This window comes from Falco biarmicus, chromosome Z (assembly GCF_023638135.1).
Source record: "Falco biarmicus isolate bFalBia1 chromosome Z, bFalBia1.pri, whole genome shotgun sequence".
Classification (NCBI taxonomy): domain Eukaryota; kingdom Metazoa; phylum Chordata; class Aves; order Falconiformes; family Falconidae; genus Falco; species Falco biarmicus.
Genome location: NC_079311.1, coordinates 22,895,353 through 22,907,993, shown reverse-complemented (window position 1 = coordinate 22,907,993; position 12,641 = coordinate 22,895,353). Strand labels below are relative to the sequence as shown.

The window sequence follows — 12,641 nt, the reverse complement described above, 5'->3', positions numbered from 1 at the left end:
CTCCGGGGGGGAGGGGGGGTTTCCCGTCAACGCCACCGCCCGTCCGAGAGGGAAGAGCCGCCACCTCCCCGGGACGAGACGGGGCTGCGGAGCGAAATGCAACGGGCTCTGTCCCGCCTTCCCACGCCGCAGCTCGAGGGCGACGGGGGCGCGCCCACACCCCGGCCGCCAGCCCGAGGGCGACGGGGCTCGGCGGCCCCGAAGCACGGCCCCGCTAACCTGCTAGTCTCCAGGGTCGAGTAACGCTCGGGCAGGACCTGCAGGCACCGCTGGAAGAAGCGCACATGCCGCTCCCGCAGGAATTCCAGCCGCTCCGGCTCCCCCGGGCACGGCTCCGGCTCCCCCGGGCACGGCTCCGGCTCCCCCGGGCACGGCTCCGGCTCCCCCGGGCACGGCTCCGGCTCCCCCGGGCACGGCTCCGGCTCCCCCGGGCACGGCTCCGGCTCCCCCGGGCACGGCTCCGGCTCCGCTGCCGCCATCTTGGCGCCGCCCGCGCGCGCACTCGGTCGCGCCCGGACTGCGTCGCTCGCTCCGCAGCGACGTCACCGCGGCGTGCCCCGCGCCCCGTGGGTGCGTGCGGCGGGAACCGGCGGGGAAAGGCGCTTTTGATGCACACGGGAATATGCCCTCAGGCAAACCCTGCCAGTCTGATAGGTGACGTTTCAAATCACACACACACCAAATACATGGGTAATGTACGTCATTGTGTCAAGCATGGTTTGTGACAACTCCCGAGGGCTGCAGGCCGCTTCGCAGTCAAGGAAGTCATCGCCCAGTGAGGGGGAAAGGCAGCAGCTCATCTATAACCCTTGTCTCCAGGGTGGGATAGCTCTGAAAACGAGGCAAAAAAGCATGAGGAGCTCATATATAACTGTGCCTTTGTCACGCAATGCATCCATCGTACCCACCTTACCTGTGAGGAATACGGGACTGCGGCTCCGCGGCAGATGGTGCCGTCTCCTTCATGCGTTCCTCCCAGCCCTTGGTCGGTCTGTACAGCCTGGTCTGGTCTCTGGTGACATGAATCTCGACCTCAGAGTGAAACAGACAAACCGGTCATTTTCATTGATCACAGAATGCACCACATACAGTCATTACGCCTTCATCATATGAAGAGGCGCAGAGTAAATGAAACGCATCTGGCTAACAAGACTTTTCCCTCCACACTATCACAGGAAACAGCAGAAACGTGAAATCAGTAGAGAGGCAACAACTGCTTGCTTTCATTAAACTTCAGTAATTTAAAAGGTTAAACTCTTTAAGAACCCAAACACTGTTCCCAAAACTCTTCTGGAAGCCAGCCTGCTCATTTAACTGATGGTAGAAAACTTTAAAAACTAAAACCTACCACCCATATTGCAGCTCATCTGTATGACCTATAGGCATACATATATATACATATATGTATACATATATACATCCTCCCAGAATAAATACTGCTGGGAGGAAAATAAATACTTGCATTTGTTTTTTGTTGTTGTTGTTTTGGTTTGGTTTGGGTTGTTTGTTTTTTTCTTTTCTTCTGAACAGAAGAACTATGCCTGTTGGATTTTTGACTCCTGATAACAAACATGACTGATTATTTTTTTTCTTTGTCAACCATTTAGATAAATAAAATAACTACTTTTTAGATCCATGAGGAAAAAGGTTGTTTAACCAACCAAGCTGCACACACCTCAGATTAAAACAAAAAAAAAAGGTAAGTTACTGTATGGGGCCCGGCTGAGCCGCGCCGCAGCCCTCGTAGGGCCGTGCTTGTACTGGTAGCTAGAAGGGTGCTGATAACACAGCGGTGTTCTGACCACTGCTGGGCAGCGTCCCACAGCAGCAGGGCTGTTCTCTGACCTTCCCCCCTTCACCAGTGGGCTGGGGGTGGGCAAGACCTTGGGAGGGGACACAGCCAGGACAGCTGACCCAAAGTGACCAATGCAATATTCCACACCATACGACATCGGCTCAGATACAAAAGCTAAGAGAAAGGAGGAGGAAGCGGGGGCATTTGTTATTTGGGGTGTTTGTGTTCTGGAGCAACTGCTACAGGTACTGAAGCCCTGCTTCCCGGGACGTGGCAGAACATCACCTACTGATGGGAAGTAGAGATTAACATCTTTTGTTTTCCTTAGCTTCCGTGTGCGTGACTTATATCTTGACCCACAAGGTTATTTTCCATCTTCTTTTCTCCCCCGCCCCACCCTGTTTTGCTGATGCAGGAAGTGACAGAGTGGCTTGGTGGGCACCTGGAATCCAGCCAAGGTCAACCCACCGGTTACCTTCTCTCTTAACTTTGCCAATCTTTTTTCTTTTTCTTGTTTCTCTACTTCTTTAGCTTGCTTTTGTAGAATCCTTAGCTCCAGTTTATGTAGATCCTGAAACATATAACAAATGTAAAAGCAAGCTTTCTTTGGAAGTAAAACAAGCTCTCTGAAAGTACATGTGCAGGTTTTTCACATCTAAATTTTTTTTTTGTCTTTACATTATTTTGTCATAGTACAGAATAAATTTACACTACTTGCTATCACTTGTCCTGCATAAATGATAGTTACAGTTTTGGTAAAAAAAATGGATTATAGTAGTTGAAGAATCTCTGCTTATAAGAATTATATATATAAATGTGAATGCTGACAATAATATCAGTTCTCCAATAACCAGATTTACATAGATATAGGATCTAACTTGACCTTACAGCTAGTGAAACCTGCAGGACATTGAAACATCTCTTTATTTCATGTGTGGCTAGAACAACAAGGTCTTCCGACTTTTTCTGTAGCATGGAGAGCAATGCAGCCCAAGCTGTTTTTCCCCAAACATTTTCACATTAAACTAAATAAAACCACTTCTATATGTAGAAATAAACATGTGGCTTGAATCATCCTGACATTAGAGGAAAAGGAACATCTTTGTCTAAAATAGTTTCATAGTGTTTCTTGTATGTAACAGATGCTGTTATATCATAGTGAATCAAAAATAGATTTACATGAATGAAACTTAGATGTTATAAAGTGTTTAACAGATTATATTGTAGGAGGAAGCAGACATATTTCAAAGAATGTGCACAAATGGATATGTAATTACGCACACGCTCTTGAAACTTAGTTATTTCTTCTGCAGCAATTCTCTTCCTTTCCTTCTTTTCAGCTTCCTCTCTCTTCTCCTTTTCAAGCTTTTCAAGTTTCTCCTTTTCTTTCTTCTGCAGGGTGTATCTTTCCAACAGTAACTTAATGTGGCATTGACGCTGGCATTCTTTTTGTTGCTTTTTCTCCTTCTCTTCTTCGATTTTCAGTTGTGATGCTTGCTCCATTGCAAATGCTATTGCTTTCTGTTTCTTCCATGCTTCAGTTGCTGTTTTTTGTCTTTTTCTTTCTTTTTCCACCTTTTGCTTCTGAGCTTCTTCATGCTGTAGCCATTCTTCCTTGAGCATTTTTTCTGATTTCTTTTTCTCCTTCAAGTTTCCTTCTTTTTCTTGCTGCTGCTTTTCTTTCCACTTCCTAATTGACTGCAAGAGAATACCAGGGGGAAAAAAGGGGTCTTCATGAAAATTCCACACATTCCCATTGACTAAGTCAGATGAAAACATACCTTCCAAGGACACAAACCACATATAAGAATTAAAAGTCTGCCAAGGGCAAAACTTAAGGCAATGAAGCACCTACGGCTGCTTTCTCACAGTATTTTTCCCCTATTTTATGGATCACACAGGCAGGTTTAATACATGAATGCTAAAATTATTTAAGTTATGGCATTCATACTAACTTTGGGTAGTTGCGAATGTTAGCGCAATATGCTTTTTTTAATGCAATCATATTTCAGGTCTTCATTTTTTTCTTCAAGTTAAAAAATCCACCTACTATTTTATAACTCTGTCAGTGTATTTTTTATCACTCAGATACAGTTCTGGAAGAAATCATAATTCTGTATGTCAGTATGGCATATGTATACTACCCCTACAGTGGGACAGACTTAAGGACAGATGCCACAAAGACTGCAGTTTCACACAGGATCACTTAATGCTCTGGGATTGGCATATAAATTGCTGGACTGTTGCCACCAAAAGCATTTATAATATACTTTGGCAATACACAGTCCATTTCAGTGTGTTGTTAAGTCTGTGCTTATTGGTAATTCTTCAAGACAAATATTTTTGGCAAATTGTGGATGCTAAGGACTTCAGTTGTATACCATCAACTATAATAGAAATCCACCTAGCACCACCACCAGCGAGGCAAATACAAAAATAAGATATATATACATTTAAAAAATAAGTCCTTTTTCTTAAAGTTACAAAAACCCTAGATGGGTTATTTTACCTCTTTCTTTCTTTCCTGTAAAATTAGAAATTCTTGATACCATTTGTCATGCTGTTCAATATCCTTTTTTGTTCTTCCACAGAGATACCCAAGGGCTTCATCCATGTAAGACAGCCTTCCTTTGTGTTTTGTCCATACTTTCAGAAAATTTTGGTGATCATAATCATCCCAGCCTCCTTGCCGTCCTCCTGTTCGCTGAAGAAATCTTTCAAACTCTACTACTTCTTCAGGTAGATGATTTTCCAGTGTTTCACCAACTGAGGCCCTGGGTGATAGTAATTTCAGAACTTTTTCTGTTGTTGAGCTGCCTGATGCCCACACTTTTCTCTCAAAGACACTGAGCTCATTAATGGCAGTTTTTTCCTCCTTTAAAAGCTGTTCATATCTGAAAAGAGAACAAACACTGAAATGTAAGAAAAAAATTCAGTATTCATTGTACATTCACCAAAAATGAATTCTGGAATTGTTCAATGCCAGACAAAATCTATTCTTCAAAGATTAAGAACTGAAAGGATAGCACAAATGGCAGCACGATTGTAATGATCCCATAAAAAAGTACTACACAATCAGAATTAAGTTACCCTTTTAATGAAAGCACACATTTATGGCACTTAAACAACTAACTCAATCCCCTCCTGATACCAGCAGAGAGAAAGGGGGGGTGGGGGGCACCCACATAAAAACCAAAAACACAGCAACAACAAAACCCCCACAATGTCATCTTCAGCCTTTCTCATAAGCAAATTATTCTTATACTGGATCACTCCAATAGCTATATAAACAGCTAAAAGGCTGTTTATCAAGATTCTAACATTGATAGCTTGAGTTTTGATTTACATACCACAGGATCACTAGCAAAATAATAAATCAAAAGAACAGTTTACTTGATTAATGCAAAGTTTTCATTGTGTCTTATGAAAGCACTTTCTCTTGTAGCTGAAGTACGTCTAAACATACGTTTGCCTCTGTTCCTCTTTAAAAGCACTGATTGCATTTTCAACTTCTTCCATCATTTCCTTGAGCCTGTCAACAACTAAAAAGGAAAAGAAGAAACGAGCATATAACTTCAGAAGTCTGTAATATTTACCACTAATTCAGCACTATCCAGAAATGTAGGCAGTTGCAGAGACTTATAGGACACTTTTAATTCAGTCTACAAAAAAAGCATGCATTTCCATCCTAAACACATTGCCTTAGAAGACAGGCTCTCATTTAGTCAAAATGTGTGATTTCACAGTGATTTAGCTAACTAGATGCAAATGCCAGTATAAATGTTTATTTCCATTAAACAAGTCTGATTCTGAGTAACGTTCAACTGTTGCACAACATAAGACAGCCTTATCCTAAAAACTTTCCACTTTTGTTTTTTTGTAACAACGCAGGTAGTGACTTAAGAAGTACACGCAAATTTTTCATTTATACCAGGCTGTAGCAATCCTATTTAACATACTTTTACAAAGCTGACAAAGAAACATCAAAGACTTTGTCCTGTATTGTCAGCATGCTGTAGCCCTGATACGAAGAAAGACAGTAAGACAGCTGCTAGAGAAGATATATTTTGCAATGGTAGAAAAAAGTTTTAAAAACTGTTTTGAAATGAGCATATCTCTACGGACATATATTAAACACATAGTTTAACTAACCTGGCTTTAGAAGATAATAAACTAAATTAATACAGTTACATCATCAAAAACTTAGTTCAGCTTTCATGCCTTGTTAGTTCTCAGTATCTTTGCTGACAGCTTAAAAACATAATGTATTTTTTTATAGAATAGACACTGAAGAAATGACATGAGACTTACTTTAGTTAGCATCAGAAAGCCCTTTCAGTGCCTATTTTCCAAAAGTTTCAAAACAACCCAACGGGATGAGTTGTTTCAGCACTTTTCATAGAATATTCCAACTCACACTTCAAGTCATGTGGATGGCTAGAAATAAGTTCCCTGTTGACACCACTCTGTGACCTCTTACCAGATGAAAGGGAGCTATATCTGAATGGCACTAGAATACTAACTTTATTTTACATAAGGCAAAGAGTTACATAGATAAAATACCTGGTTTTCAACTGCCTAAAGAAACAAACCAACACCACTTCTAAGACAGAGGAATTTTCTCTGTTTCCACACAGACTGCACAATCTTTCACCATTTCTTAAACTTCTGTGTTCTTCTCTTCCCAGATTTCTGGCAAAGCAGACTGGAGGAGTATCCCAAGTCTGCAGCAGGTTCACAAGCCCAGCTATGCAAGAAATCTATCTACAGGGAAAAATGTTTTTAAATCTGTCATCACAACTTACATCCTGGGGTAGGCTTCACATCTTTTAATTGTTGCTGAAGTGTCTTCACATTATTTTGTATTTTTGACAGCTGCTCCAGGATTTTAGCTCCTGTCAAACAAAAAATAAAGTGCTGATAGTTCTAACAGTTTATTTGTGTATTAAATTCAATACAAGAACAAGGGCAATAAGTGTCCAAAATAAACCGGGGATTTCATCTAAGCAGGGACACGAATTCTGTTCCATCATAAGAAACGGCTGTAACACTAAGCTTTTTAACATGACTGTAACTGCATGTAGCTGACTGCACAGGTCATGTACCTCCCCACACGGTGGCAACAGATTTTAAAATTAGTAGCTCTTATTTCTAATGGGGTCAACAGGATAGTCATATCTAGATTAGATCAGTTTGATATGGTTATTTGTTTTTCAAAACCTTTTATCAGGTGACTAGAATTTGGAGAATATTGCCTACGCAGATGACAACTCATCTAGAATTTTGACAGAGACTCTGACCTAGGCTTCAAAACACTCATCAATTAAAAGAAAGCAAATTTGGGAAGCGTATGTGAATGTACTACTTCGGCAAAAATTTATTTATTTGCTGTATTAACTAAAGTAGAATCAATGTTTCCATGTACTCCACGCATGCATGCACTTATTTGCTTTGTTACCACTTGGCTTCTCCTACGTCCATAAATACGATACTGATGAAGATGTAGTTCTGGATACATCTTAGGTACTAAGGAGCTGGATCTTCTGTCCTAAAAGATTAGGTTTAAGGAAGGGGTAGCAGAGTCCAAGACTTAAATGTAATAAAACGCAGCTACGTCATCACCCTACTAGTTCCTGCTGAGACCACAGAGAGCGTAAAAGCACATAGATCGTGCCGAAAGACCTTAAACATAGTAAATGGGAAGTTTGGGGGTTGTAGTACACACCCTAAAAGATCATATGCTAACACTCCTTCACATGTCACACGCAGTGCCTTACGCCTCTCATCTCTGTCCTCTTTACTATCTCACACCAGTATCTCCATCCATACTTCCAAGATCCTTTCTTACCCCTGTAAAATTTTCTGAACTTTTTATCTTAGTCATTCTTCAGTAATACTTAAATTTCTTAAGGATTGCAAGATGTAAAGGATATGATAAGTTTTCTTAATTAAAAGATGCACATTAGGACACATACACATTTGTAAGGCAAGTATGTTTTTAGTTATCTTTACATGTCCTTTCCTTTCTTCAACTTATTTTGTTTTGATCTTCTGTATCAGAAGGCATAGAATAGTTTATTTGATTACTTTGGAAAGAATGTAGGTACTGTGACCAGGGAGTCCCATTTTTTCCCTGGAGTACTTACTTGGTTCATAAACGGAACAGATACTGTAGGTCAGGCTGTTCACCATCTCACAGGACCATTTAGACTATTAACATTTATTACCGATGAATTTGAAAAATGCAAACATAGAACTCTTTAGAAATACATTTAAAGGCAGCAATTAGTGAGTGAAAACTTCTGTAGCAGCAAATGTATATTTCTTGTACTTTAGATAGACTGCATTAGATCTTGAAATATACACACAAAATTGATTCAAAGTTTCCAAAACAGTAACTTTCCACCAAAGTTGTTGTGAGTGGTATCAGATACATTCAGGATTAGAAGAAAACACTTAAGGACATGGAAGGCCCAAAATGTTTATGCTTCTGAGTTTTGCAAGTGAATTGTGGAAGTCTTCTTTATAAGCAGTACACATGGTGAAGTACTACACTTTTATCAGCATCTGCCTTCCACCTGAGCTAGTCTCTCTGTACTACTGATTATGAAACCATTTAAACAATCAGTAAAGTAAAAAAAAGCAAAAAAAACCCTAAATAAGACCCCACTTACAGCAGGAGGGGGCCTGGGAAGAGGACCACAAGGAACAATCAGTTAGTTGAAAGGAATGTGCTCCAGCTTGTGGGTCACAAGGCCTGGTGATAAGGGACATGAGAAAGTCCCTGTTTCTGTACCCTTCAGTAATAAGTATCAAGTTGAGACTATACAAGGAATAAGGTGGTTGGTTTGTCAGCTTGCCCAAGGAAGTGGTGCAAGAACTGCAGACATTGTTGTCTTTAAGTGTTGCGGAATTGCTAAATAGCTAGCGTGAGATCTTTGCGCGAGTTGCCACACAGTTATAGAATAAGCAAGTTTTTGGACCAATCAGAATAAGATGTAACAATTACCTGTGTGTATATAATCATGATATTAGGCTAATTAAAGTGACATTTGCTTGCATCAAGCTGCGTCCCGTCTCTCAATCGCGGCAACTTACTTTCAGTTTTCCTGCTGACAGTCATGCTATGTTCCAGTTCCTTTAGCATGCTGTATTCTACCCTGAAATTACTCCTCCTATTGTAAAGATGTCCATTTTTTCCTTTTTCTATATTTGCAAGCCTGGAAAAAAAGGTTGCCATTCTGAGTAAGACATAAAGAGTTAGCAAAGCCCCAAGATTTCCCGGTGTTAGTATCCACCTGAGGCTGTGTCAACAGGGCTGTCTTAGATTTTATACAAATCACCGGTTTGTTCCTCCAGCTGTTTTCAAGGACAATCTTTCTACAGTTAAAAGACTACACACCAAAGTAACTCAAGAATGTGAAGAAGTCAACAAGGGAATTACTTTGCTGGCAGGCAGTGGTTCACATGCTGAAATGGCCTGAAACTTCATCTGTACACTTACTATCTGGCAGCCTTTTGACAATTGCCGTTGGAAAGCGCAGGGATAGACAGGCTGTATTAATGCAGTTACACACATAGATGGAGCCCCACCACTGACAAAACAAGTACATTCCCTCAGCCTTAACACTAGTCAACTAGTACCAGTGCAACTGAAAATTCAACTTAATTACAGTTAAATAACTTTGGTATTAAAGATATTAAAGCCGCTACCTTACTTGCTGACTGTTTTATGTACAGTACAGAGAGCTACAGGTGACTTATACTTTCTTACTAAGGTCTGAAGCTTCAGAGCACAACTCCAAGCAGGATGTGCTTTCCCTTACTACAACCAGGCAGTATACTAAGGTTTGACTTACAGAACAGCACATGCAAAACGACTGCAGTCCTGAGGACACTGGTGCCAGAGTAGAGACATCTGGCAGGTTTCCCAACGATAAGCAAATCTACCGACAGCCCAAGAAACTCTCTCAGTAGTAGCCTGGTTCTTCAGCTGACTGTTGCTACTATATGGTTCAAACTCCTATACAGTGCAGTTTATGGTTCACTGTTTAAATACGTTGCTGTCCATGGGAATTCACAGACCAGACCCAAGTGCTAAATCTCCCCACATGGTGCACTAGAAGCCTTCAAAGCACAACAGAAGGACAATGTGCCATAGTTAAATGGCATACCTTGTTTGAAGCTGCATAGGAATGTCTACATTATCCATCAGTCAATTTTTGAGACATAACCCAGGATCCAGAATAACCAAGGAGAAGCTTGATTAGCCAGACAGTGTAAAACACTGCTGTGAGACTTAAGTGTCACTATTTATTCAGTATTCATAACTACAAAGCTCTCCTTCAGCCAGGTGGCTATACCAGCTTTTCCTCATAAAGTTCATCCATTCCAGAGGAAACTTCCCTGTTCTTTCAGCTGCCAGTGTAGTTACAGCACTTAGTCAAGATGAGGGGAAACAGATTTAAATCACTTTCATGTTCAAGCTGTCTTGAACCCCAACTGTACAAAGCAGTGGCCTAGATATTCCAGGTGAAGTGCTTTCAGTGTTCCCTGAGGAAGCTGTTGTAATGCTGCTTGTCCCAGCTGGCAACTAAGCTCCACACAGCCACTCGCTCCCTCCCCCCACGAGTGGGATGGGGAAGAGAATCAGAAGGGTAAAAGTGAGAAAACTCATGGGTTGAGATGAAGAAAGTTTAATAGGTAAAGCAAAAACCACACAAGCAAAGCAAAACAAAGCAGGGCTCCATAACGTGTAACAGTTACTTGGGAAGACAAATACTGTAACTCCCCACATCCCCCTGTTTCCTTCTTCCCCAGCTTTATATACTGAGCATGATGTCACATCATATGGTATGGAATATCCCTTTGGGTAGTTCAGATCAGCTGTCCTGGCTGTCTCCCCTCCAATCTTCTTGTACCCCTCCGGCCCTCTTGCTGGCAGGGCCTGAGAAACTGAGAAGTCCTTGACTGAGTGTAAACATCACCTAGCAACAACTAAAACCATGAGTATATTATCAACATTATTCCCACACCAAATCCAAAGCACAGCGCTGCACCAACTGTTAAGAAGAAAATTAACTCTACCCCACCTGAAACCAGGCCAGTGCTGCAATTCCCCTTTTGGTGGTATGTCTTAAGGGCTTTAGGTCCTTAGAAGGGTAAGCACAGCTGAGCAGAAAAACTGAGAACTCAGTTATGCCACGTGCACTTTAATTTCTGCGCATCTAGTGCAGCAGTGGCTTACCAAAGAAGATGACTGACGAAAGTCCAAATGGTAATTACAACAACAGGGCATTCTGGAGCTCATGAGCCCATCCTGAACTCCTGCAACCACCACAATAATGTGCCTGAGCTCACTGGAGCTCAAAAAGAAATCTTAGCCTAAAGGTTTCATTACCATAACTTCTTACTTCGAACCTTGGGTTATAACCTCCAGAACAGCATGAAAATATACTTATGATTAAGTGTTTAACTTACTGAGTTTTTAGCTTTTCTGCAGTTCTTACAAATTCAACTTTTTTAGCTTGTGCAGCTTTCATCTTCCAGTTCTGAAACTGTCGACCAGCACCTGCAGTACTGGAACAGCTGTCATTCTGTGCATAACAAAATCAAGTGTTACTGAAAAACAGTATTTATTTTTTAATCACTCATTATTTTTAAGCAGACAACACCACAGTGCAGAGTAACAGCATTACTTCAGTTTTATACCTGTGCATTTCAACTAATTTTAAGCCACGCAGGTGTAAAACTAGTGATGGCAAGCTGATGACTGTATACAAAAACGCATTTTTCAACAGAAAAATGGAGAGTGCAGACAGGCTGCTCACCATGCCGCAGCACCAAGCCCGGGCAGCGGCTATGCCTCAGAGCCATCACCCCTGATGGCTCGGTCACCCACCTGCCTGACCACCGGCATGTGATCTACACTAAGTGGATTACCCCCATTTCATCTTGTCCGAGAAAAGCCGTTGCTTAACTTCTGAAAAAATGCGTAATAACTCCTGCAAACTGCCAACTCTTAAGATTCGCAGCAGCCCCAAGCATCCTTAACACAACCACTGCTCCGAACGCGGATGAGGAAGCCGCCTGCTCAGGTTGCAAAGCTGCCATTTTGAGGCCGGCCCCACAAACCCGCGCTGTTCCCACAGGTGTACATTTAACGTTTACCCCTACAACTCACACCAGGCGGGAGCCCCCCCTTGGGCCCACACGGCGGGACCCCGGCCGACCGCCCCGCGGCCTTTACCTGCCGCTGCCGGGCGGACGCCGCCATGTTGACGGCGGCCCCGGCGGCGCCTCGCCCCGCCCCGCCGGGGGTGCTGAGGGGCGGCCGGCGCCGCGCCCGGCGTGTCGTCGGTGCAAGCGTCCTGAAATCCTGGGATTTCGACAGGAAAAAGGCGTGCTTTAGGCGCAGAGGGTCTGCCCGGCGTTGTCCGAGCCGGGCAGTGCGTGTGTGAGGCGAGCGGCCGCCTGGGAGGGGGAAGTGCTCAGCGGCTGCCGGCGGCTGCGGCGGTGTGGGTGTGGGGCGGTGAAAGGCCTCGAAGGCCCCACGCTCTTGTCCGGTGCTGGCAGAGCCCCGTGAGTTGTCTTGAAATTCAGGGGCCGCGGGCTGGGCATTGCATGCTGGCGTCCCGGCACGGTCACCCGCGGCAGAGCCAGTGGGCAGTGGGCCTGGCTGGCGGGCTGCTGAGGAGCCATGCCCGCAGGGATGCGTCAAACCTGTAGGGTGGCACCCTGGCCTGCTCTTCTAAGGTTAATTGTTAATTGGGAAGAGCCGTGTATGGCTGTAAGTTGACTATGACCGATTAACTGTCTTGCCTATATGACTTAACACTTTTTTTGC

The 12,641-nt window shown here is 43.0% G+C and overlaps 2 protein-coding genes across 7 annotated transcripts in view; both read right to left on the bottom strand.

The window, feature by feature from the left end:
• Positions 1-632, bottom strand: part of PGGT1B (protein geranylgeranyltransferase type I subunit beta) — a 38,631-nt gene extending 37,999 nt beyond the window's left edge. For all 3 annotated transcript variants that reach the window (XR_008819362.1, XM_056324092.1, XM_056324093.1), the window contains exon 1: positions 220-632. Coding sequence is in view for 2 of the 3 variants with exons in the window: in XM_056324092.1 (XP_056180067.1) it covers positions 220-479 (260 nt within the window). In the remaining variant the exon portion in view is untranslated. The remainder of the gene's footprint in view (positions 1-219) is intronic.
• Positions 633-683: 51 nt separating this feature from the next.
• On the bottom strand, positions 684-12,088 carry CCDC112 (coiled-coil domain containing 112). Of its 4 annotated transcripts, none has more exons than XM_056324090.1 (10): positions 12,045-12,088; positions 11,276-11,391; positions 8,894-9,015; positions 6,601-6,690; positions 5,262-5,337; positions 4,305-4,689; positions 3,077-3,493; positions 2,271-2,366; positions 909-1,032; positions 684-831 (listed from the first exon to the last, which is right to left on the bottom strand). In XM_056324090.1, exons 1-9 carry the CDS (start codon positions 12,069-12,071, stop codon positions 910-912), a joined length of 1,452 nt encoding a protein of 483 aa, XP_056180065.1. In that variant the 5' UTR covers positions 12,072-12,088; the 3' UTR covers positions 684-831; position 909. The 4 variants fall into 4 exon arrangements, with proteins under 4 accessions (XP_056180065.1, XP_056180062.1, XP_056180066.1 ...); XM_056324087.1 differs by having other exon boundaries at positions 914-1,032; XM_056324091.1 differs by lacking the exon at positions 12,045-12,088 and adding an exon at positions 11,966-11,984 and having other exon boundaries at positions 914-1,032.
• Between the last annotated feature and the right edge of the window lie 553 nt (positions 12,089-12,641).

What these genes read in the sequence shown, in the direction of transcription:
- CCDC112 (XM_056324087.1), bottom strand. Translation starts at nt 12,071, where the DNA reads ATGGCGGCGTCCGCCCGGCAGCGGCAG. An exon ending in AAAGAGGAACAGAGGCAAAC is followed by an intron (nt 4,690 to 5,261) that starts GTATGTTTAGAC and finishes TTCTCTTTTCAG; the next exon opens with ATATGAACAGCTTTTAAAGG. An exon ending in CAGTCCCGTATTCCTCACAG is followed by an intron (nt 832 to 913) that starts GTAAGGTGGGTA and finishes CCTCGTTTTCAG; the next exon opens with AGCTATCCCACCCTGGAGAC.